Below are 22,166 nucleotides of genomic sequence, written 5' to 3' on the forward strand. Positions count from 1 at the left end.
AGCGACTTCAGTACTACAAATAATGACGCTCTGTTGTCTGGATTCTACTCTTTTCAAGGCTCGTCATTTTCTTGGCAGAACAACTTTTATATCAGCATAAGATGTCGAGAAAATCTACTAGTTTATCTAATTCGACCGCCCATGACTACATAATAATGATATAAGAGAGCGATCCCGTGGTCTCAGATTTGATGTAGGATAAGTTGAGCTCCAGACTGTGGTTGCAGAGTGACGACATCGTGAGGGGCATGGGCGTAGGAAGGTGACAGTTCAAAGGAGAAATGCTGGAGAACGCAAGCCAAAGCCATCTTTGCTTCTATCATGGCAAAGCTCTGGCCCAAACAAATCCTTGGACCCCATCCGAAAGGAACGAACGCATTTGGAGTCCTTGATGCCTTCGAAACACCTTCTGAGAATCTCTCCGGTTTGAACTCTTCTGCATCTTCCCCCCATGTTTCTCGGTCATGGTGGATGAGGAGTATGGGCAGGAAAAGCTCAATTCCAGCAGGGAATGAGAAGCCTCCCAATTTTGTGGTCTTGATGGTTCGCCGGAGAATGCCAGTCGCAGGCGGATACAACCTCAAAACCTCATGCAATATCATGGTTACCTGAGCAAAAAGATGACCTCAATCAAAGAAACCCAGAGTGCCAGTATAAAGATGTAAAGGGCTTCTCTTCTTACAGTCTTTAGGCGGCTTGTAGACTCGAAGTCAGGCGAATTCTTGCCGCAGACGCTCACAACTTCTTCTCGTGCTCTCTGCTGCCATGTTGGGTAAATGGATAGAAGAATCAATGTCCATGTCAACAGCACCGATGTCGTCTCTTGGCCGGCAAAGTAAAAGAGCTTGCATTCCTCGATCACATCGTCAGTTGTAATGCTGCAATTGCCGTGATCCCCGTCGTTGCTATATTGCACCAGCAAGCCTAGCAAATCATCAGCGGTGGATTCGCCCTTCGCAATAGAGTCTAATTTTTTGTTGATCATATCCATTAACATGCTCTTGATCTCCCTGTGTATGTGCATTCTCCTTTTGTTCTTCGCGGTTGGTACGAATCTGTGCAAATGATGGTATCTCGTGAGGACAAGTGATTTGAACTCTGTATATATCATCTTGTATCAAGCACGAAGCTGTAGGGGATTCACCTGAAGCCTGGAACATATGGAGCCCGAGCTCCTTCCATCACCAGAACAGCTTGCTCCTTCTGTAGTTCAAAGATCTTCTTGCCTTCCTTGTAGCTACTCCCGAAAGCCGTTCGAGATATGATATCCGCTGTCAGATTCTGGAATTCGTTCCATACATCGACTTCGCAAGATCCTTCAGGGCTGGTTAAGTTCCGCCATCTCTCTACCATATCGACGCAGCTTTTCAGGAATGCAGGCGCCATTTCCTGCAGTCGTGGATGTGATGTCGACTCTGTCAAGATTAAGCTAGTGATTGGTGTTCGTCGAAGACCGAGGGGATGGAATACAAACCTTCAGTTTCTCGAGATGGAATGCGGGGTTGATGACCCTTCTCCGTCTGGCCCATTCCTCTCCGTCGAGCGTAGGCACCCCCATGCCTATAAGCTTTACAAGAGGGTTGAGACGAGACTTTCGAAACTGTTGCATTCGATCAAGTAGCACTTTCGTCATCAACTCCGGGTCATGAATGATCACTCTGGGTGTCGTTCCAATCCAAACAACAGATATCTTTCCTGTGCAACACACCAAGTATCAGACCACAAACATGCGGCAGAACCCATGTGTTTGCTTGAGCAGACTTACCATATTTCTGAACTATCTGATGCAAAAGGGGAGCAACACGAGGAACGAACTGGTGGGACAAATCCATTGGCTTGGACGAGGCTATAATTCTGGCGTGCATGTCATCCTTCAGGTCCCCATAAAAGAACCTGTTATCAGATCAGCAGCAGCAGCATTCAGCATTCAGCATTCAGCAAGGAAGCGATTACGAAGGTTCAACCTTCTGATTCAGTGTTCCGTACCTGTAAGGGTTGCCTCTGATGCCTTGCTGCCTCAAATGCCTTTCCAATGCCTTGGGCTTCCACCACAGGGAGTATGCCACCTTGAAGCAAGAGAAGAGAAGCACAGCGAGTGAGCATGCAAGTAGAGCAAGACGGAGCATCTCTGCCATCATTCCTCCTCCCTCTGTTCTCCTCGGTTGGGACACCGGGATAAGGGGATGGACAATGACTTATAAGCCACCAAATCCCCAAGACGCTAATGCTCTGGAACACAGCATCTTGTTTGACCTGTTGCCTGTATTCCAAAATTTGCACGCGGATTTCCACACTGCCTTGGAGACCAAGGAACGCCGACGAGGAACAACGGCCTATGGCTTCCAATTCCAAACCTACGACCTCCTGTAGCTTATTTATCTTTCATGGAGTGATGGCTACCAGCACATGAGTATCTGGAGTTGGTGATGCCATGCGACTGATGCAGCTCCGAGATGCGTGCTCGCCAAGGAAGAACTGTAACATATACAGTGATCGACATGAACACGTTCATCACATTTGTGAGTTGGACCATCAGCGACAGTCTGTCACCTTAACAACTCACCGTCACTTTGACTTGTTGTGACGACAAATTATCATTAGAATTGATTTTAATAAATTAACCCACCGATAAAATAAAAAATATCATACCTTCACAATGCTTAAAGATTTTTCTTTTTTTGATGATTTCATAGGTTTAAAGGAGATGTTTATTTATACTAATTTTAGGCTTTAAAAATTAACTAACTAACGATGTGGGATTATTAAAAAAATATAAAATTAATAATATGGGACAAATAAAATTGATAAGTGGTAACCTCGAGAATCGTCTTATTCAGTATTGTTTAAATAAAAAATATATAATATTTTATTATTTAGATATATCAAAAGCTGGAAACACTCATTTGACGTAATGGGGACGTAGCTCATATGGTAGAGCGCTCGCTTCGCATGCGAGAGGCACGGGGTTCGATTCCCCGCGTCTCCAAATTTTATGTTTTTTTTATGTTTTTTTATGTTTTTTTTATGTTTTTTTTTTTTTTTTTTTTTTTGTAATTTAATGTTCTCCAGTTAATTGGAGAAAACGCTCGTCATGAACCATAAAATACATATCAACTTCAAATATTACAGACATTCAGTTCTCTTGTGATTAAATTTAATATTTTTTAAATGAGAAATTTATAAAAAAAAATATAAGATGTTTTTATTATTTGCAACATAGGGAGATTAATTATAATGTGATATAGGTAACTTTTTACATTTCGGACTCAATTAAATTTAGAGGAATAAATGTGAGAATTTACTGCCTGCAGGGAGATGTTCGAGGAGAGTTTGTATACGACTATACCAAACTGTAATCATGCCTTTGTACCTGTCCATCATCCATGGATTCTTCTACTCTAATAGAGTCTCATGTTTGATTGTATGATGATTTATATTTCTAAATAAAAATATCATAAAGACTATCATATTTCCTCTTGATTCGAGTGCCACATTAGATAAATAAATGTACTTTGATAAACATATTAAATTTATTCATTCTTTTAGACCTCCTATATTTTTTAATTTAAAAAAACTCGAAATTTAATGTTTTTCATAAAAGATCTCAATTAAAAAAATTCATAGAACATCTTTTTTCATAAAATGATATTTGCCCTTTGTTATTATCGAAGTCATCAACCTCTTATTTGCATTTCCCTCACGCAAGGAAGAAGGAGACATATAGGCTGTAGGCAAAGACAATGATGAAATACGAGGATTTTTCAAAATTAAGATGATATATATATAAATTTTAAAGTGAATTTTCTTTAGGAAATTTATCACTTTTTTTTAAAAAAATTTTAAATAGAGGACGCATGGGTTACGAGCGATGATGCAAGATGAAGACAACGATGGATTCGATGAAGATAAGGGTAAAAAAATCTATTTCATACCATCAATGGTGAAATATATGCAATTTTCAGAGTTAAGATGATTTATGAAAAAAAACTCAAAATTAGAAATTTTTTCCATATTAGGAATTATTTTAAAAACATTAAGATAATTTTATTCTCGTGATAATAATAAAATATAAAAAAAATGCAGTTATAAGCAACTAGTGAATTGGGTTAAGCCCATACCTATGTGAGCGGAAAGTTTCAGCCCATTCAGGCCCAATTTATGGCCAAGTCACCGCCAACAAGGAACTCAGATAAGCGTACCAAAGATCCGTCCCCGGTCGGTTCTCATCAGACGCGGCGCTCTCACAAGCCTGACTCAAGAAAAGGGGGCCACTTGTGAGGTCATCGGGACCACTCATCGTAAAGTAAATGCGTTATATTAAACTCTGAACTCTAATCCCATAAGCACGAGCAGAGGATCACCTGCCATCATCACAAGAACGGGCGAGATCATGCTGGGGAACCGGGACATCGATTACGGAGAGAGACGACAGCCATCGCCCCCCGCCCTACGGCGGCACGGCCTGGTTGGTCGGTTGGTTCACCGTTCACCGCAAATGGAACTGCCCACGCGTGCTCCGTAGGCCTCGCTGTCCCTCCCCCCACACACGCTCCTATTAACTCTCCCCCTCACCCGCTGCAGACCGCATGATGATAACACCGCACCCAAATGATGGCCTGCCCCCGGCCACCATCACATGTACCCGAATGCCGTAGCAAATAGGAATCGCCACCATCTCCCGCCCTCCCTCTGCAGTTCCCCGAGTCCTCGAACGGGCCCCTGGGATCCGACGGCTTCCTTCACCTCCTCCAACGATCCGACGACAGGAACGAGCGGAACGGGAGAGAGAGGAAGGCAAAAAGGCGTCCACTTCAAATGCTTCGGCATCGGATGGAGGAGCATCACGCGCAATCAAGACGAAGCGGGCGAGCGCACGCAGACGCACATCCACCCACCCTGCCTCCACGCCTCATCGATTGCTCTGCCTCCGTCTTAATGAAAGCGCAGGAAGGAGATCATGGCTTTGGAACCTCCCATCATTAGCTACCTCGAAAGGAAGAAGAAAGAGACAGAGACGTAGAGATATATATAGAGGGGAGCAGTAAGAAGGGGGCTTCACAGTCCAAGCCACCGACCCAATCCATATAGGGTTCGTAGGGCATCGAACTCCCCTCCCCTGTCTCTGGCTACTCCTGCTTCTGGTACTCGTGATCTCAGCTGGATCTCGTTGGTTTGCATTGACCCGTGCAGAAATCACCCCGTGAGTCTCCATCTATATCTTATCTCTTTTGGCCGCGTGGGATTTGCTTCTCTCGCGTCCTCTTCGGGCTTCTTAGATTGAGCTTGCTGCATGCGTGGGTTGGTTTCCTTCTCTACCCCGTGGTGGTTTATATTGTGCTTAGCAGCTGAGCTGCTGCTTGCATTAATCGTTCGTCTGCAGGACCCGAGGATTCGAGATCAAGCCTGCAAGCATGCCGTGGGCGTCGGCGGCTGCTGACTTCTACGGGGAGTGCGTTCCCTTGGTCGTCTGCTTTGGTGTCATCGTGTGAAGGTCTCTGTCCATTCTTCTCTGCATCATCCTGCTGATTCTTTGTGCCCTCCTGTTAAAAGCATAAAGAGTTTGTGCTGATCTGGTGAATTCTCGACAGCTGAGCTGGGATACTAGAGGGAGGATCGCTGTTCCCGGGAGAAAATTGGGAATGCACATTGAAGTCATTCTGAAGGGACACCAAACAGCAACCAAGGTTTCGGAGATCATAATGAGCGTTAGGATCATTGCTTATTCTCAATTGCTGCAAGTTTGTCAGGTAGTCTCCATGACAAACCTTTCGTGGTGGTGAATTCATGTTCGATGATCTTCTACTGAAAGCAGATTGCCACAGTGCCATTAATCCCTTTCTTTGGGATGTGGCAGGCTGAGTACTTCCGCCAGTTGCTTAAGCCTGTTACGTAGGTGGAAAGCTTAGCGTCGAAAGCAAGTCGGATCTGCAGTCTGCTTCTGTGTTCTTGTTTCTTGTTCTGTCACAAGGCTCTCATCGAGGAAGAGCTAATCAGATAAGCGTTCGGTCCTCGAGCGTCATTCCCTGCTCATCGTCATCGGATCGTTCCCACTGACGGCGAGGCGCCATGCAGAGGAACCCAAGATATTTTGCTGGGAAGGCTCCGCCTGAGGACGCGTTTGATGTGAGCGGCTATGGCTTCGACTCCACTGTCGCAGGGCACGAGCATCATCATGACTTCCCTTCTCCGCTGAACAACATCGAGTTCCAGCCATCTGAAACCTGCCCCAGGAACTTTGTCATCTTTGACCAGACATGCCACAGGAGCCGGGTCATGTTCCATCCTTCCCTGGCCCACAAGTTGGGCTCTCCGGGGCTCGATGTCCATGGAAGCCATGCCTACGAGGCTGGCAAAAGCGCGTACAGAGACGATGACGAGGACGCCGAAGATATCGATGCGTTGCTGAGTTCCGAAGACGGCGAAGACGATGATGTAGTCAGCACCGGGAGGACGCCGGGCAGCTGGGGAAGCAGCTCGCCGGATACTGCATGCTCGTCGCGACCCAAGTCCGCTTCCTCCAAGAAACAAGTCTCCGGCAACGTCGGCAGTAGTAGCCACAAAAGGGAGAAGATGAAGAAGATGGTCAAGACACTCAAGGGCATCATTCCCTGCGGTGATCGCATGGATACTCCTGCTGTTCTCGACGAGGCTGTCAAGTATCTGAAGTCTCTCAAAGTTGAAGTGAAGAAGCTCGGGATGAAGCACCTCGACCACTGAAAGATTGATGGCAACGATCGACGGAGATGAGTTCAGGTTTTGGTTTTGGTTCTGTTGTAAGCCATTGTTTGGTGGAAGAAGCATTTGCGGATGTTTGATGTGGCATTACAGATCCACGCTTTAGTTCTAAGGACCACTCTGTTTGAGATATCTTCTCGTCATGCTGGTGGTAATCTTGAGAGAACACTCGGCTAACAAAATCTCGGTGAGAACGACGCAAATGACCGTGACATGTTTCGTGCACGCATCATCAGAGCAACTGCGAAACCATTCGGTTCGCATGCTGTCGACCAGTCCACTTCATTCTTCTCCTATGACCACAAGCCATCGTCCCCAACAGCGGCTATATAAGCAGTCCCATGACGGAGGCATAAAGCTCAGCTGCAGAAGCAACATCGCGATGGCGTCCCGAGGAGTGACCGCGATACTAGCGACGATGCTGGTGGTGGCGGCATTGGCCCTCCCGGTCTCGGTGGTGCGCGGCGAAAAGAAAGGCGATACTGGAATGGCGAAGGATTGCTCGGGACGGTGTAATATGTTGCCCGGGATCATCCGATATCTGTGCTGGATCATAGTTTGCGGTGGTCCACCGACTGGAGATCAAGGCCACGGCCCTGGCCGTATGCACTAATGATTCACAGAAGAAGAAGAGGAGACGACGGTACCGATCGTAGGTGTTGTCTCCTTTGTTGCACTGCGACGTTTCCCTGATAAATAAATTGTATTTGGATAAGAAATAATGTTCGGACCAGCCGCTATGAATCTACAAATTATCCCATAAACGGCGTACAATGATATAAGATCGTCTCGATGATCTATTACGATCGCGCTATGGTGTTGATTGTTGTTGGCAATATATGAGCTAAGACCTGTCCGTGGTAGTTATTATTGTCCTCCTCTCCTATCGAAACGGAGAACAAAGAGGAAGAAGTGAATTATCAAAGTATTTTCTGGAATTGCTTTTAATTATGTAGTGTTTTCCTCGATCACGGTTTAATCCGTTTTCATTGTAACTTGAGCTGAGTTAACTTAGCTTATTTAGTGTTTCTCTGTTCATCTCTCTCTCACACCTAATTCTACCACAGAGAATCAACGAATCGCTAAATCTGTTCGGTTCCGATTCTGATTCCAATCATATTAGCACTCCTAATTCTACTATAAATCTGAATCAATCAACTGTTTGTGTCGATTATATGAAATGCTTCATGCACGTATCACCATTATGGACAAAGAACTAAAATTAAAGAGGTGGAAGAAGAAGAAGAGATGCACCAAGCAGCTGGTTCTACTAGGATTTCGATGAGGGATGGGGTTGGGAGACGGCATACAAGGACCTCAGTTGCCTGTCTATGAGCTTGCTATGGCTGAGAGCCAGTTGTAGCTCCATATCATCCGACCACCATTGCTGAAGTCCATGAGCTTCCAGGAACCTCTGAGGCCCCTTCGATGCCACAAACAACTTCGCCGCCGCATCCCCATTGCGAGGAATTGGCTTCACCGCATCTGGACTGCCGTTTGCACCGACACCGGCGGTGTCGTTGTAGTAGCAGCAAATGTAGTCGCTGTTGTTCACGTACAGATTCGGCACCCATCTCTTGGCTTCTGCGGACGACCCATCCTTTTCCGAAGCCTTGGCTTCCTCTGTGGCAGCCGCGACCTCACCGCTACGAGCCGCAACTTTCATTCTCCTCACCACGGAGCTCGCCTTCTCGCCTATGATCCTTAGGCTCATGACCAGCGAGACCGAGGGAGGGTTGAACAGGTGGCAGTCGACGAACACGCCTTGCATCGCCGATGCCTTGCCGATCTGGAGAGCAAAGCCAGCTCCCAAGGAATGCCCGCCAATGCACACGTTGGTGCTGCCGAAGCGGGCGACGGCCGACTGGAGCGCTTCGAGTGCTCCCGCGAATCTGACGGAGCCCTTCAAGCTCTCCCGTGCAAGGAAGCGGAGATCGTCTTGCAAGTCCCTCCGTATCGTAGGGCTCTTCAGCAACGTCCCACGGAGCGCCAGAACGGCCTTGGGAGCACCCCTCGGCCGCACCGGTACCAGATCGGCCATGGCGGCAGATCGGTCCCATTCCAGAATCGCGCCGTAGATGGAGCCATCCCTTTCGTCGATCAGAGTCCGTGTTAGCTTGTACTTGAATGGTTTCCACCAGTTTGGAGCGAGGCCATTCTCCTCTGTCCTCTTATCTTGTCTGTCCAATTCTAACAGGTACGCGGCCTGAATGAAGCAAGCTATCACCATTCTCTTGTAGTTCGGGTCCCTCCTGCAAAAGCCCCGCCGGGATCAAGTTAAAAGCATTGCAAGCACCACAGAAAAAGCCTCCGTGAGGAAGAGAAGCGTACCAGCTGGAGCGGATGAGATCTCTCCAATTGGGGGAGGGTAGATTGCGAGGACCCGACTCAAGGAAATCGTACGGATGCCGGGCCACCCCAGCCGCATCTCCGTCCCTTCCTCCTCTGCTATCTTCTTCTACAGAGCTCTTCGCCATGAACTGAACCACCATTGTCACCTCCGCTTCGCCTCCCTGCGACTATCCTCAACGCTATTTCTTCTTGTTTATTGGCGAGGAAAGGAGGCGAAGCGGGTGGATAAACTAGCGAAAGCAACAGCCCAAAGAGCGATGCATATGTATATGAGCTCGAAACGAATGGCAGCGTGCTCTCTCTCTCCCTCTCTCTTCTCCGCGTCGTGCTCGTGAGGCCCCTTGGAATCGACGGATGGCGGAAACGCGACGAGTCTTCTTACTCGCGAGCGCCGCGCTCTCGAAGAACGGCCGCTTGACTTGTTCCACCTCGTAGGACTTCTGCTCGGAAGCTGGCTGAGCCAGCCCTGAAGAGAATCAGGGGCGAACGAGACTCCACCCGACTAGTGGGCCCACAGGCGCGTGAAGTCCAGCAGGGAAACACGTCGCCCAGACGACTTCCAATGGTGATTCAGTTGCCCCCAGTCAGTCCAGTCAACGGTGCGGTGTCGGCGAGCGGGTCTGCGTCTGCGCAACTCGAACGGAAGGCGGCGGAACCTTCGGGTGAGGCGACGAAACTTCTGGATGGAGCTACGTGTCGGCAGGACCCCCGGATGAGGCTGTACTAAATCTCGGTGCCTAACGAGTAAACCGGAAGAACACTGTGCTATATTTGATTAGCTGTAACATGTTCGATCCACCTGATGAGGTTGGACGAATCCCATTCAAGAGAAAAGAACGACAGAGAAATCACGGATCGACATCCACTAATACAAAAGTACGTCTTCTTCAAGTCACCGTTAGTGGGAGTCGGTGATGGCAGAGCCGGCGCTCTCCGCAGGATGTTGACTCTCTATCTCCGGTTCACATGTGACGCGGCCATGCAGATTAGCTATGGGATCAAAGTCATCGAAGTGTGGTACGAGTGGACTTCATCGGCAAAGTAACCCATCTTTTCCTTTTCTATTTATTTCCCGCTATCTTCTTTTCCCCGTTTGTTATTGCTGACCAGCGTAGGAAGTGGTAATCTAAGCTGCATTAGCGACAAAGATGCTGGAAGTGACTGGTTTATGCAAGTAACTCGATACACTTGATCGCTAGTTTCTGACTTGAATTATAAACATTATCTATCGTGTTAGTCTACACGGGCTGATTTCTACCTGAAGTTGTGGAGATTTCCAGAAACCACTACTGGAGTATGACTTTTCCCCTGGTTTGGCAAGACTATACTTGTTGGTGAATTCGTTCGTTGTGATTGAGGAGTCAGCACGGTTTGGTCCATCGAACGATGTTCGGAGTTCTCGATCGATCGGAAGAAGTGTTGGAGCTGGTTGGATCGAGGGTCGGGCTGTCAACGTCGTCTTCTGGGAATGTGTCTCTCGGTTGGTTGACAGAAATGCTGAAGTTGTATCAGGAGGTCGAGATAGTGATGTCGTCTTCTAGCAAGGCGTTTCTTGGTCGAGATGGTCATGGCTTCAGGGGTGGCCGAGCTCCTGCACAAAGGCTCTCGTTAGGGGGGTTTTCGATTTTGGCCTCTCGTAGTTTAAATTAGTGATCGCTTTTTTCTCCCTTTTCTCTATCTCCTGGCTAGATGTTGGTCAATGGCTTTTATACTGTTGGGCGAGGATCGATCGTACGTGAATTTAACGTGACAGTCGATCCCTTGAGTGACGAGATGATACCGTTGTGTGGTCGTTGCCTGGTATACACGAAATGGCGTCATGCGATACCGTCCCAAGCTTTCCGAGACGGGACTCGCCGAGGGAGTGCCTCCCTGTATGGGTCTCGGCTTTGCGCAGGGAAGCACCCCTCGTGCTAACTTGGAAGGGGCGTGATGCGGTGTGAAGCGTGACGTAATTAGAATCCAAAATATGATTTATCAATACCATTGATGTTTAAGCAAATGTTGTCTAAAGAAGCAAGTTTAAGCTTTAAAAAAAAAAAAAAAAAAAAAGGAGTAGAATACGTGAGATATGGAGGTCTATCGGCAGAACAGAGATTCTGAACTGTTGTCCTATCTGAAGTCTGTCAATATTTACCAGTAGAGAAAGTAATGCAAGGACAAATCTCATGACCGATGAAAGCAAAACAATGGCGGAAGCTTGGATTTCCCTTCTTACATTTATGGTGAGGGAACTGAAGACTGTATCCTTACAGATTATAACTCTGTGTGATGAGTAATGGAGCACCGACCTACGTAGATACAGAACCAGGCCAAAAGTGAAAAGCAAGAAGAAGAAGAAGAAGGAAAAGGAAGGTGACAAAAATGGCTTTGCTGTAATGTTGAGCTCCCTACCTTTCCTTTAGGGGCAAAAAGCTGTGACCAAAGCTCAATACACTTACACACCTACTGAAATTCTCCTTTTGTTTCTGTTCCTTGGAATGCCGTCGGGAACCTGGTGGCTTCTGGCTCTACATCTCGGCGCATCTCCTCGGCGTGAATCCCAGCCGGGAATTCTTCATGTCGTACGAAATGTGGAAATTCTGCTGCTGGTAATTGCCCAGTATCGACAGCGCCGACTGCGGCGTCGCCAGGATCGCCAGGCACATGATCTCCTCCGCATCCAGCCTGATGAAGTAGTTCTCCTTCGGGAAGTTCCAGACCGCGCCGTCTCCGAACTTGATCGCGAATTCCGGCAGCTCCACCTTCGACACTCCAGACACGTTGTAACAAGGATTCAGCATTGTGAAGTCTACCGCCATTGGGTACTTAACCTTCTTGACGAAGGCTTCTCTAATCTTCCGATAGGCCGGGTCGGGGAAGTAGCTCAGCGTCGTGCCGGAGTCGATGATAGTCCCTCCGCTGCCGTCCTTCGCCAGCTCCCACGTCGCTGATGGTATCTGCAATGCCTCGCCGCCAACCTTGATCGACTCAATCTGGACATAGTAGAAGGTGTCGATGGGGTTCTCTTTCCCGGCCACGAAGGTGGTGTAGTTCATCTCCGGGTCGCCGAGCAGCCGCTGGTCCTCGCCGAAGATGAGCTTGCTGCTGACGCTGAGGTCGCTGTTGCGGTCGACGAGGCAGTAGGAGAAGGTGTGGCCGTAGAGCGAGCGGAGCTGGGAGGAGAAGGAGAGCGGCCCGCGGCCGAGGCCCAAGAGGCCGGCGGCGCCGTGGAACATCCCGCGGTTCCAGTGCCCGCACCCGAAGATGACGTCGTTCACGCGGCGGAACTCGGCGCCGCTCCCGTCTGGTGCGGTGAGGTTCACGGTAAAGGTCTCCAGGGCGAGGTCGCCTGTCGTGTTGGAGCGGTCGCCGTACCAGTAGAAATAGGGGCAGGCCTGGTCGCGGCCGCCAACGGCGGCGGCGGTGCGGCAGGGCTGGGGCGGGCCAGGCGACGAGACGAGGCCGCAGCGGGGGTCGGAGCAGCTGACGTTGCGGAAGGAGGAAGATTCGACGGGATCGTAGACGGGACCGTGCTGCTCGAAGCAGTCATGGCAGGGGAGGCACTGGATCCAATTCAAATCGCTTCCCGTGTCGAGGATGAGGGAGAAGTGGCGCGACGGCGTACCGACGAAGACGTCGATGAAGTACTCGCCGGAGTTCAGGGTGGCGCCGGATTTGACACTGGCCATCAGCCGCCCGGCCAGCTCCGGCGGCGTCGCCATGGCCGCCTTTTGGCTCATCTCCGGAACGACCGGGTGGCGATCAGCCGCGGCGGCGCGGCGGGAGATGGCGTTTTGGTTCTTCCTTTCGGTGATCCTCCTAAAGAGAGTCTCGATTCTGAGGACGTCCCTATAGGTCGAATGCTCCAATGACTCCTTCTTGGTCCTGTCGGCCGCCGCTGCGTCCCTCGTGGACCGATGCTTAAGTTGGAGCCTCAAGGCCGGTGCCGCGCCATCCTTCGCACCTTCGTCGTCTTCCACCCCGCTCTCCATAGCGCCATTTAATGGCCTGTGTCTATCTTTGCTCGGCGATCCGGCGGAAGAGCCGGCCGCGTCGAGCTGGTGGTCGCAGCTGTGCTCCCCGGAGGAGGTGATGGCCTCCAAGCTCAAGTGGGTGGGCAATTCGATCCCGCGAAGCCGAGATCGATGTGTCGCTGAAGAGCTCCAGTTGTAGACAGAAACCGACGAACGAACAGGTCGGAGAAGACAGCAGCAGAACAGGAGGGGAAGCCAAACAAGGATTGCTTTGGAGGAAGACATCTTCGGAGCTCGACCTTCATGAACCCAATAATAAGCAGAATAGAAGGATGAGGAGACAAGCGACTAATGAAGACGAAGACGGAGTAGGCAGTGGCAGGAGGCCTCTTTTTCTGCCGCCTGCGTGACCGAGAAGACTCCCCAGCTTTGAAGGCTGAGACGCGGTTCCGTAGACGTCTCAGACCGCTATATTCATCATACTATATCTTAGTCTACAGTAGTTTATGGTTTGCCGTCGGTGTTTGAATCATTGTGCTTGTTCACTTGGTCATGGCTTGCTAATGGCTTCCTTACCACTCGTCCATCGATCATGTTGGACCATCGTGCTTCGTGTTCCTTAACAAAAATAGACCAGTGCTGCTTGTACTAGCTACAGAAGGGCTCTGAAATGAGGCGGCCGTCATTAATTGGCGCACCAATCGGTCTTGCTCGAGGACATGGTTGTTCGAAAGGATTGGTGTGTGAAGAGAGTCAAGACGGGGCAAATGGTCAAAATGTCGGGCTACCTGCAACAGCTACTTCTTCTCCACGTCATGACGTCCGGTGGACCCACCTCCAAATAAGACGAGATTGTCCGCTGAATTTTCAAGGTGACACATGACGGAACACACACATATGGAGTGTTGGACCAATCAGCTCTCTTTCACGTGTGTATATGCATGTGTGTAACAATATTAAAGAAAAATATATGCAGGAGGAGGAGAAATCACAAGTATAATTATATATATAACTAATAAAATGATACCGCAACAAAATGTTCGTTAGGCCGTCATAACACCACACGTCGCCTCACCGACAGAGGCCCGTGTCGGCTGCCGTTACGGTGGAACACGAGGGTGATGCCTGTTCTCCGATAACCAGCAAGAAATGTTCCTTGCCGAATCCAATCACACACTTTTTTATTCGTGATATCCATAACGAATCATATAAAAGATATTTTGTTTATTGTTTAGAGGTCGATGTCAAATTGATATCAATTCATGTCTAATTTTTTGGGAAAAAACATTGGTAAATGATCGCTCTATTAGATAAGTCAACCCTCTAACAGCAGCTTCATCGATCTCACACCAAAGATTTGGAGGCGAAACTGGTGCCAGGATGAATCGATTCCAGCGAGGCAAAATGGGTTTGGTCAATTGCTTGTTGTTGACGGTCACGTTATGAGTTGCACCTACTCTGGATGATGAACCTATTCGTTGGCTTCTCTGTTTGGCTCCACGTGGAAACCAGATCAGTAAATTCAAGCCAACTAAATCGGTCATTTGACTTTACGACTTCTCGGACCCTGTCACGTCACGAGCCCCCTCAGTCAAGCATCCTCCTCCTCCTTCTCATCATTCTCGTAAGAACAAAGCATGGTCAGATAAATGATGGTCGGAGAGACAACGGCAGATGGCTTGCATCTACGGTGATGCATGGACCTTTCGGAGAGATGTAGTTGGGCCAGATATTTGCGTATGAGAATACAAGACAAGTCGGCCCAACTCGACCCGTCGACAACGTAGTTATGGTTGGGACCCACACATGACAGCGATGACACCACGCATCGCCTTCGACTTCGCTGGAGGATCCCACAGCTCGTATCGACGGGGAGACGGCAACCGTGAGCAGGATGTGTGGGTCCCGCACTGCCTCTGCAACCATCGCCCGGGTAATCCTACGGGCTGAAAAGAAGGGTCGGTTCAGCTGCTTCTCGCGCCGCATTGAAGTCTCCATGGAGGTCGGACCACCGACTTGCCCGTCCCGTCCGGGCTTAGCTGGCTCACTCGTCTGGCTTGTCGTGATCACTTCCGTCGGGTCCCACCACTTCTTCGAGTCTGGCTCTCATAAAACTGCAGGTAGCTTTGTGAGTAACGAGCGATAGGGTGTGGAAAGCATAGTAATTGCTCCTTGACGTCATGAAACGAGGCGGAGGGTAAAGCCTTAATGACATCGGTGGGAAGAAGAGTGAGACGAAGCAACCCAAGAAAAGGGAGCGGAGAAGGCGAAAAGGGGAGACAAGGAAGAAAAGGGCGAAAAGATGAGCGAAGAGGAGGGCAAGAGCAAGGGGCAGTACGGCACCTTCTCGGGCGCACACGACTACGCCCAACCCGCCATCGGCTTCCCCCAGCCGGTGCCGCCGCCGGGCCTCACCGCTGCCCACCCTCCACCTCCACCACCGCCGCAGCAGTCTGGGCCCCCCTATTACGCCCACGGCTACCAGGCCGTCCCCGGTGTGCTACCCTCCTCTACTGATTCCCGTAGATTTGCTCACTTCACTTCGTCTGTCGTCTGTCGTCGTTAGTTGGGTCTTGGATCTTTCGTCGTCCCATCTCGTTTTTTGGGTAGTATGCAACTTTGATGCATGATTAATAACGATTTCTTTGAGTATTGTTGGGTTGTCTGTCTGGCACAAGTCACTTTCGAAGTGGTCGAGGGAATTCATAGCGGCACAGAGGGTTGAAAGATAAGATAGGGGCTTAGTTTGATCGAAATTAGGGCAAGCGGACAGGTCAAATGGGATCTGAATGGTTTCTTTGTTTTCTATATAACGCCGATTCTTGTTATCTTCAACGATCGGGAGGATGGGTTCTTCGTTCAATTAGAAATATCCCATGGGGCTTTTGTAACAGTCTGAATCACATGAATGTGATCCGCTTTCTCTTCTTCTCCTTTGTGTATTTGCATGATCTTGTTACGAGATCTTTGCTAAATTTTTCGCATCTGTAACTCCTCGTTGGTTTCTTGAGTCTTATTCCGTATGTAATATGCGGCCTCTTCTTTACATGATTAGTTATTGCATATAGCTCTTTTTTTGTAGGTTATCTTGCTACCAAATACCTGTAAAAATTTTTGCATCTGTAACTCCTCGATGGTTTCTTGAGTCGTATTGCATATATAATATGTGGCTTCTACTTCGTCTTCTTTCATGAGTAGCTATTGCATCTGGTTCTTTTTGTAGATTATCTTTCTACCAGATCTTTGTAAATCTTTTGCATCGGAAACTCCTCACTGGATTATTGAGTCTGTAACTCCTCGCTGGTTTCTTGATTCTTATTGCATGTAAAATATGTGGGTTCATCTTCTTCTTTCATGACTAGCTATTGTATTTTTTGTGTCTGTAACTCCTTGCTGGTTTCTTGAATCTTATTGCATATATAATACCCCTTGCTGGTTTCTTTGGGTCTTGTTGCATATACACAATCTGCAGCAAAATAGAGGAATAGAGTACTTTCTTGTGGGTGCCAAATTGAGTTACCTTGGTCAGACTCGATACCACCTTTGTGTAAAATATTAATATTAGGATAATAGTTCACAAAGCCAAATGATTTGAGATGTCTTTTCTGTAATCTCTAAAAATAGGATTTTCTTGTTTCTTCAAAATCTAAAGTTTTCTTAATAATAAGTGGTAGGCCTCCATTCATTTAACTATTGATGACCAGGACGTTTTGTTTTTTTTTCTTTGATACACATACATGGCTCTGAAACACTAAGGATTGTAAGGTTACATGGGTACTGTGGATAGGCATACTAACAAATTATTAACCCTCTGTTTCTGCTGTTATTGTTGGAGTCTTGGAAGCCTGTATTTTGTATAATATTTGGAGAACTAACAGTTAAATGTAGCTGTGATGAATCTTGAAAAGATGCTTGCCAAATCTTTAAGGATAGTTAAATAATGAATGTGCCTGCATGGAGGATGCTTAAGTTAGTGTGAACCTGGAAATTCCACTGGTAAAGAAATAATAATTAGCAAAAAGAAATGTTTTCTTGAGAAAAAAGATATGTTGGTTAAGAAACGATATCATTTAGAAAGAACTCTCATGCAGATCTCATAATAAAACCATCTACATTAAGCCTAATGTACACAAGAGGCGTTCAAGGACTGATAGTGAGAAACCAATAAGGCATATGAAGGACAAAATATGTCTTCTTTTGAAGTTGCTGGTTACTAAAATATGACTAATTATCATTATCATTTTTATTTTTTTATCATTTCAAACTTCATGCACATTTTCAATTTTCTCTATGCACCCAAAGCTTACCTCTCTTGTGCTTTAGGAATAAGAAGCAGAAAAGATAAAAGTTGGGGTGAAGTTTGCAAGCTCTGATTTAGATTAGAATGTGAGCCTTACAGCACAGAATGACCACTTCTCCCTCTGTCAAACATGTCCCTTGTTTGAAGCTTTTTAGTGATTATCATTCGAAGTGTCACACTTCACTTGTTTGCATGAGAGTTCCTTTGGGTTGATAGTTCATTCATATTCTTTTTGTCTATCCATCTAAAATTCTTGACTTTTTGATAGTGCAAAATTCTAAATTGATGTTGATTATTTGTCACATTTTTTAATGGTTTAGACATTGCCTCTTGAATCGATTTCCACCATGAACTATTTTGGTACATTTGGGAAAGAATTTATTTTATTTGTTTTGCTTATTATATGAATGTTTTGCCGACATCAGTGATTTAAACTTAGATGTTTTATATAAGTTTAATTGTAGTCATTGCCGATTCAAGATCACCACACTAGGTCATGTAATCTCTTGTCATGCCAGTGTGCTCTATAGCATCTAATGTTTCGTTGTCACCTTCTAGGTTATGCACCTGTTGTTGAAGGAAGACCATTGAGACTGCCACGTCTTCCTTGCTGTGGCTTGGGCATTGGTTGGCTTTTGTATGTCAAATCTTACTTTTCCCTAAACATGTATATATAGCGGCATCTACATCAACATCTGCACATGTTAATATAAATGTTTTTATGTGTTTACGTAAGTGTGCGCATAAAAACACATATAAATATATAATATTTATATGCATATACATATACCCTTATATGTATATGCATGAACAGAATCTAAAAATATGTATGCATGAACATGTATGTGTGTTATATGTTCATATATATGCATGAACATGCATATCTGTATAATATATGTATGTAGACCTCTTTTAGTCCTTTAAATGTGTTTTATCGGTTCTTAATCTGTTTGGAAGCTAATGATAAGTGCCTTTTTGTTCTTGGAAGGTTCATAATTGGTTTCTTTCTGGCTGCCATCCCATGGTATGTTGGAGCTTTTATTCTACTTTGTGCTAGAATAGACTACAGAGAGAAACCAGGCTTAGTTGCTTGCACAATTGCGGTAAGTGAATTTTTCTCTAAAGACATGGATGTTGTTTTACTATCGTGTTTCTGAACTTCTATATTTTATGAACTGATTTTTGTTTATTATGTTAATTGTTTTACACTTCCCACTTTTTTGAACTTTAATTACCAATTAATTGTTGCTTAGTAATTCTGTGTTGGTATGCTCTAAGGCATATTTAATGGTTAAACTATGTCTATTTTTAAAACATTAATTTCTAGCCAATAATATGCAAATGGGCATTATGGTAACAAAATAACTATCATTTTATCTGTTTGAGTCATTTATGAGGATTTCTAATGATCTTGTTATAAGGAGGCACCAGAACTGGATTAAAACACTCCCTCTCCTGGCACCATCACTGCCTTGCCCATTGCTTGTTAGGTCCATCTTTCTCACTTCATTTTGGGCCAACTCCTCTCCACACGTTGTGTTAGGACGAATCTGTTTGTTAGTGTTGGTGCTTAGATCTAGGGAGAGTTACAACTTAATTAGTACTCTGATTTGTACTGTCTTAAATTTGACTGGTTCAAGCAATACATGTGCCACAATCCCATTCATCATTTTTTATCTACATAAGTCAAAGTCCATAGCACTGGCGACGTCTCCGGCATAAATGCAAGGAGGATGCATCGAAACTTGAACAACTGTTTCTTATTCTCCTAATGGGTCAAAGCAAAGTCTTTGTAAGGTTGTCTTGCATAAGAATTTTGCATGCAAATCTTTCATTTCCCTTGATAATGAGAGAATCATCTTCTAATTTTGTTTTAGTTTCCATTAAAGCAATGTGCCAGTTAGGTTAAAGTTTCAGAGGCTTATTTTTGTACTTATTATGATGTTTCATAGGTTTGCTATTGTGGTGAAAATTATTGCATATAAATTTTGTAGGTAAAATGTTTTGTGAAACTATCAGAAGTATCATTTAGAAATTTGGATCATATCCATGCCATTGACAATTGTACCATAGACAGCCACAAACTTGATTTATCGTGCACGTCTCTCTCTCTCTCTCTCTCTCTCTCACGCACAATTATCTACTTCATACATGTATCATGCATATATTTTTCATCTACCTCATACAATAAAAGTCATAGACTTCCTTTTGCCACTTCCTCCATTTCACGTTGTAAACCATTTGAAATTATTTATACTGATGTTTGGGGCCCTGCTCCCGTCACTTCTTTTGATAAATTTAGATTTTATGTTATTTTTGTAGACTATTTTACTAAGTACACATGGATATACCCTCTTCGTCATAAATCAGAAGTTTCAACAACCTTCACTAACTTTAAAAAGCTGGTTGCAAACTTCTTTCAGTCTACAATTAAAACGGTCTACAACTGAAGCTGAATATCGTGCTATTGCTATCGTTGCTGCTGAACTCAATTGAGTCACAAATCTCCTCAAGGAACTCAAAGTCAGCTTTACCCATACTCCTACAATATATTGTGACAATGTTGGAGCTATCTATTTATGTGTCAATCCAGTGTTCCACTCACGCATGAAACACATTGCCATCGACTTTCACTTCATACGAGATCAAGTTGTCAGACATCAACTTCGTGTCTCTCATGTCCATACGGTTGATCAACTAGCAGACTCACTCACGAAACCTCTAGCCCGCAAACTATTTTTGTTGCATCGGTCCAAGATCGGTATCCTTGACAGGAGCTCGATCTTGCCGAGGCATGATAATAGAGAGATTTCCTCAGCTGCATAGAATATGAGATTTCCTTAATTACATGAGGAAATCTCTTGCTCAGTTAAAGAAATCTTCTCTTTTATCATATATAAATAAACTTAATGTGATACTAATTGGAATGCTCTTTTCTCTTTACCTTTACAATTTCGTTCTTCATTCTCTCATTTTATCAGTAATACTATCGAGCACATGAATGAATAATGATTAATAATGTTCATGAATAGGATATGATGAAGTTTTGCTTGTGGATGGTGAGGCTAAATAAGCATTAAATAACAAAAATAATGGGGCAGTTGAAGATAAATTATACTAAGAATAAAAGGTTAGCGGCATTTCATGATATACACAATTGAAGAATGGTGAACATAGCACTTGTAGAATTTGTTTCACTTGATTTGAAAGAAGCACACTAGTCCATCAAGGTGATGGAAGATTCGGAGAGAGTGGGAGCATAATGTAAGTTCTCTAATTGGAGAAAGCATGTAGTGGCAAGTTAGAACGGTTAGCTCTTGAGTTTCATCTTATACAAGAGTGATGAAATGATCTTTTATTTTTTGTTGTCTTTGCTTTATTGGTCTAGTTCTAGGAACCTGGATGAATCAGAATGTGGATAAATGTGTCCTATCTTGTCACTGATTAGGCTGTGGATGGTTAATCATTTTGATCTTTGTGCTCTTAATGGAGCAGTACTTGTTAATGGACATTTAGCATGTCTTTGTATTATACTAGGAATACCTACCCGATTTTCTTAAACAATTTTTAAGCGCTTCTAGCTTTCTGATGAGCGTTGATGTTGTTCAATGAGCAGGCAGTTCTTGCTGCGATTGCTGTTATTATTGGTGCAACGAAGGGAGCTGATGTGTGGTGATCGTCGTTATGTTGTGTGTATTAATTAATACTTCCGACTCTACATGAACGCTTGTGGATTCTCATGTGAGCTTGTAATATGTGTGTATAAAGTCGTACTTTCTTGAGTGGTTCTAAATAAATTCTTGATTTATTTATGAAAAAACACTATATGTATTGATTCTTATCGGCACCCATTTACTTGAATCCCCAAATAGATCTGTCGGGGAGGTGGGTGCGCTATTTTTATTTCTTGTAGTTTGTTGTTTGTTCTAATTCGAACTTCATACGGTTAGTTGTTATGATTAACTTGTGGATCAAGTTTTTATTGAAGCACAGAAGCACAGGAGCTCGTCTGCAGGAAACAGTCATACTTGTGAATTTATATACGTATACATTTACAAACATTATCAATTACAATATACATTTATAACAAAATTATCTTACTGAATTTATGAATTAATATTATCTTTATTACATGATAAAGAAGGGTGATTGAATGAAGATGTGAAGCTTAGAACGTTTAATGCGTTTAACTGTTCCAAAATGCAAGCTAATCTAGAGACAACGCTACGAGTACTGTATATAAGAAAAGATAAAGAAGGAGACAAACATTCAGTACATAAAATACTAACTGCATTAAATAACCGAGTTGATTCACTTATCAATAAGGGATGAAAACTATAAATTATTATTATAGGCAAAAACAAAATTTACTGTCTAGTTAATATTAAAATAAGTTTGTTGCTTGTAATTTTTTTTATCATCGGATTACGTTTTACATCTTGCATCACAGGGGACATTGGTGCTTTATCCACTACATAATGCCCTTTGTTAAATAAAGCACAAACTTGTAAAGATGAGCGCAAACCACATGTTAGAAGTCGTCCAACATGTAGACACACACAACAGTATCTGACATATAACCAAATTCTCTCTCTAACAAAGCTTAACAACAAAATAGGGTGAGATCACTAACGGAACATATGACAAATGTATTCCAACTCATCATCATGGTTCATCAATGGAACATATAGCATCATAAAATGGATCCACCTAAGCTGTCGTTTAAACTGTTGGATGAAATCGAGTGAAACAAGCTACATCAAGGTTTCTGGACCTCAACTATGATCAACTGAAGATGAGTATTGATCTGATTGATTTATTAG

At 45.0% G+C, this 22,166-nt stretch overlaps 5 protein-coding genes and 1 non-coding gene across 8 annotated transcripts; 3 read left to right on the forward strand and 3 right to left on the reverse strand.

The window, feature by feature from the left end:
- Nucleotides 1–14: 14 nt before the first annotated feature.
- Nucleotides 15–2,239, reverse strand: LOC103987744 (cytochrome P450 CYP72A616). The gene is made up of 6 exons (XM_009406132.3): nt 1,987–2,239; nt 1,766–1,893; nt 1,475–1,695; nt 1,145–1,389; nt 683–1,055; nt 15–608 (listed from the first exon to the last, which is right to left on the reverse strand). Exons 1-6 carry the CDS (start codon nt 2,136–2,138, stop codon nt 183–185), a joined length of 1,545 nt encoding a protein of 514 aa, XP_009404407.2. The 5' UTR covers nt 2,139–2,239; the 3' UTR covers nt 15–182.
- A 674-nt stretch (nt 2,240–2,913) lies between these two features.
- TRNAA-CGC (transfer RNA alanine (anticodon CGC)) lies at nt 2,914–2,986 on the forward strand. The gene has a single exon. It is a non-coding gene; the product is annotated as a tRNA-Ala (tRNA).
- Nucleotides 2,987–5,052: 2,066 nt separating this feature from the next.
- LOC135639795 (transcription factor bHLH144-like) lies at nt 5,053–7,619 on the forward strand. Of its 3 annotated transcripts, XM_065153706.1 has the most exons (4): nt 5,053–5,200; nt 5,381–5,491; nt 5,589–5,747; nt 5,855–7,619. In XM_065153706.1, the coding sequence occupies exon 4, from the start codon at nt 6,067–6,069 to the stop codon at nt 6,715–6,717; it is 651 nt and encodes a 216-aa protein (XP_065009778.1). In that variant the 5' UTR covers nt 5,053–5,200; nt 5,381–5,491; nt 5,589–5,747; nt 5,855–6,066; the 3' UTR covers nt 6,718–7,619. The 3 variants fall into 3 exon arrangements, with proteins under 3 accessions (XP_065009778.1, XP_065009777.1, XP_065009779.1); XM_065153705.1 differs by having other exon boundaries at nt 5,065–5,491; XM_065153707.1 differs by having other exon boundaries at nt 5,065–5,491; nt 5,589–7,619.
- A 262-nt stretch (nt 7,620–7,881) lies between these two features.
- On the reverse strand, nt 7,882–9,433 carry LOC103987747 (GDSL esterase/lipase At4g10955-like). Its single transcript, XM_009406136.3, has 2 exons — nt 9,067–9,433; nt 7,882–8,987 (listed from the first exon to the last, which is right to left on the reverse strand). Exons 1-2 carry the CDS (start codon nt 9,225–9,227, stop codon nt 8,006–8,008), a joined length of 1,143 nt encoding a protein of 380 aa, XP_009404411.2. The 5' UTR covers nt 9,228–9,433; the 3' UTR covers nt 7,882–8,005.
- Nucleotides 9,434–11,277: 1,844 nt separating this feature from the next.
- Nucleotides 11,278–13,476, reverse strand: LOC135639877 (aspartyl protease family protein 2-like). The gene has a single exon (XM_065153862.1). It carries the CDS (start codon nt 13,326–13,328, stop codon nt 11,598–11,600), a length of 1,731 nt encoding a protein of 576 aa, XP_065009934.1. The 5' UTR covers nt 13,329–13,476; the 3' UTR covers nt 11,278–11,597.
- Nucleotides 13,477–15,242: 1,766 nt separating this feature from the next.
- Nucleotides 15,243–21,182, forward strand: LOC103987750 (large ribosomal subunit protein eL20z). The gene is made up of 4 exons (XM_009406138.3): nt 15,243–15,538; nt 17,902–17,980; nt 18,332–18,446; nt 20,960–21,182. The coding sequence occupies exons 1-4, from the start codon at nt 15,346–15,348 to the stop codon at nt 21,017–21,019; spliced, it is 447 nt and encodes a 148-aa protein (XP_009404413.2). The 5' UTR covers nt 15,243–15,345; the 3' UTR covers nt 21,020–21,182.
- The last annotated feature ends 984 nt before the right edge of the window (nt 21,183–22,166 follow it).

This window comes from Musa acuminata, chromosome BXJ3-6 (genome assembly GCF_036884655.1).
Source record: "Musa acuminata AAA Group cultivar baxijiao chromosome BXJ3-6, Cavendish_Baxijiao_AAA, whole genome shotgun sequence".
Classification (NCBI taxonomy): Eukaryota; Viridiplantae; Streptophyta; class Magnoliopsida; order Zingiberales; family Musaceae; genus Musa; species Musa acuminata.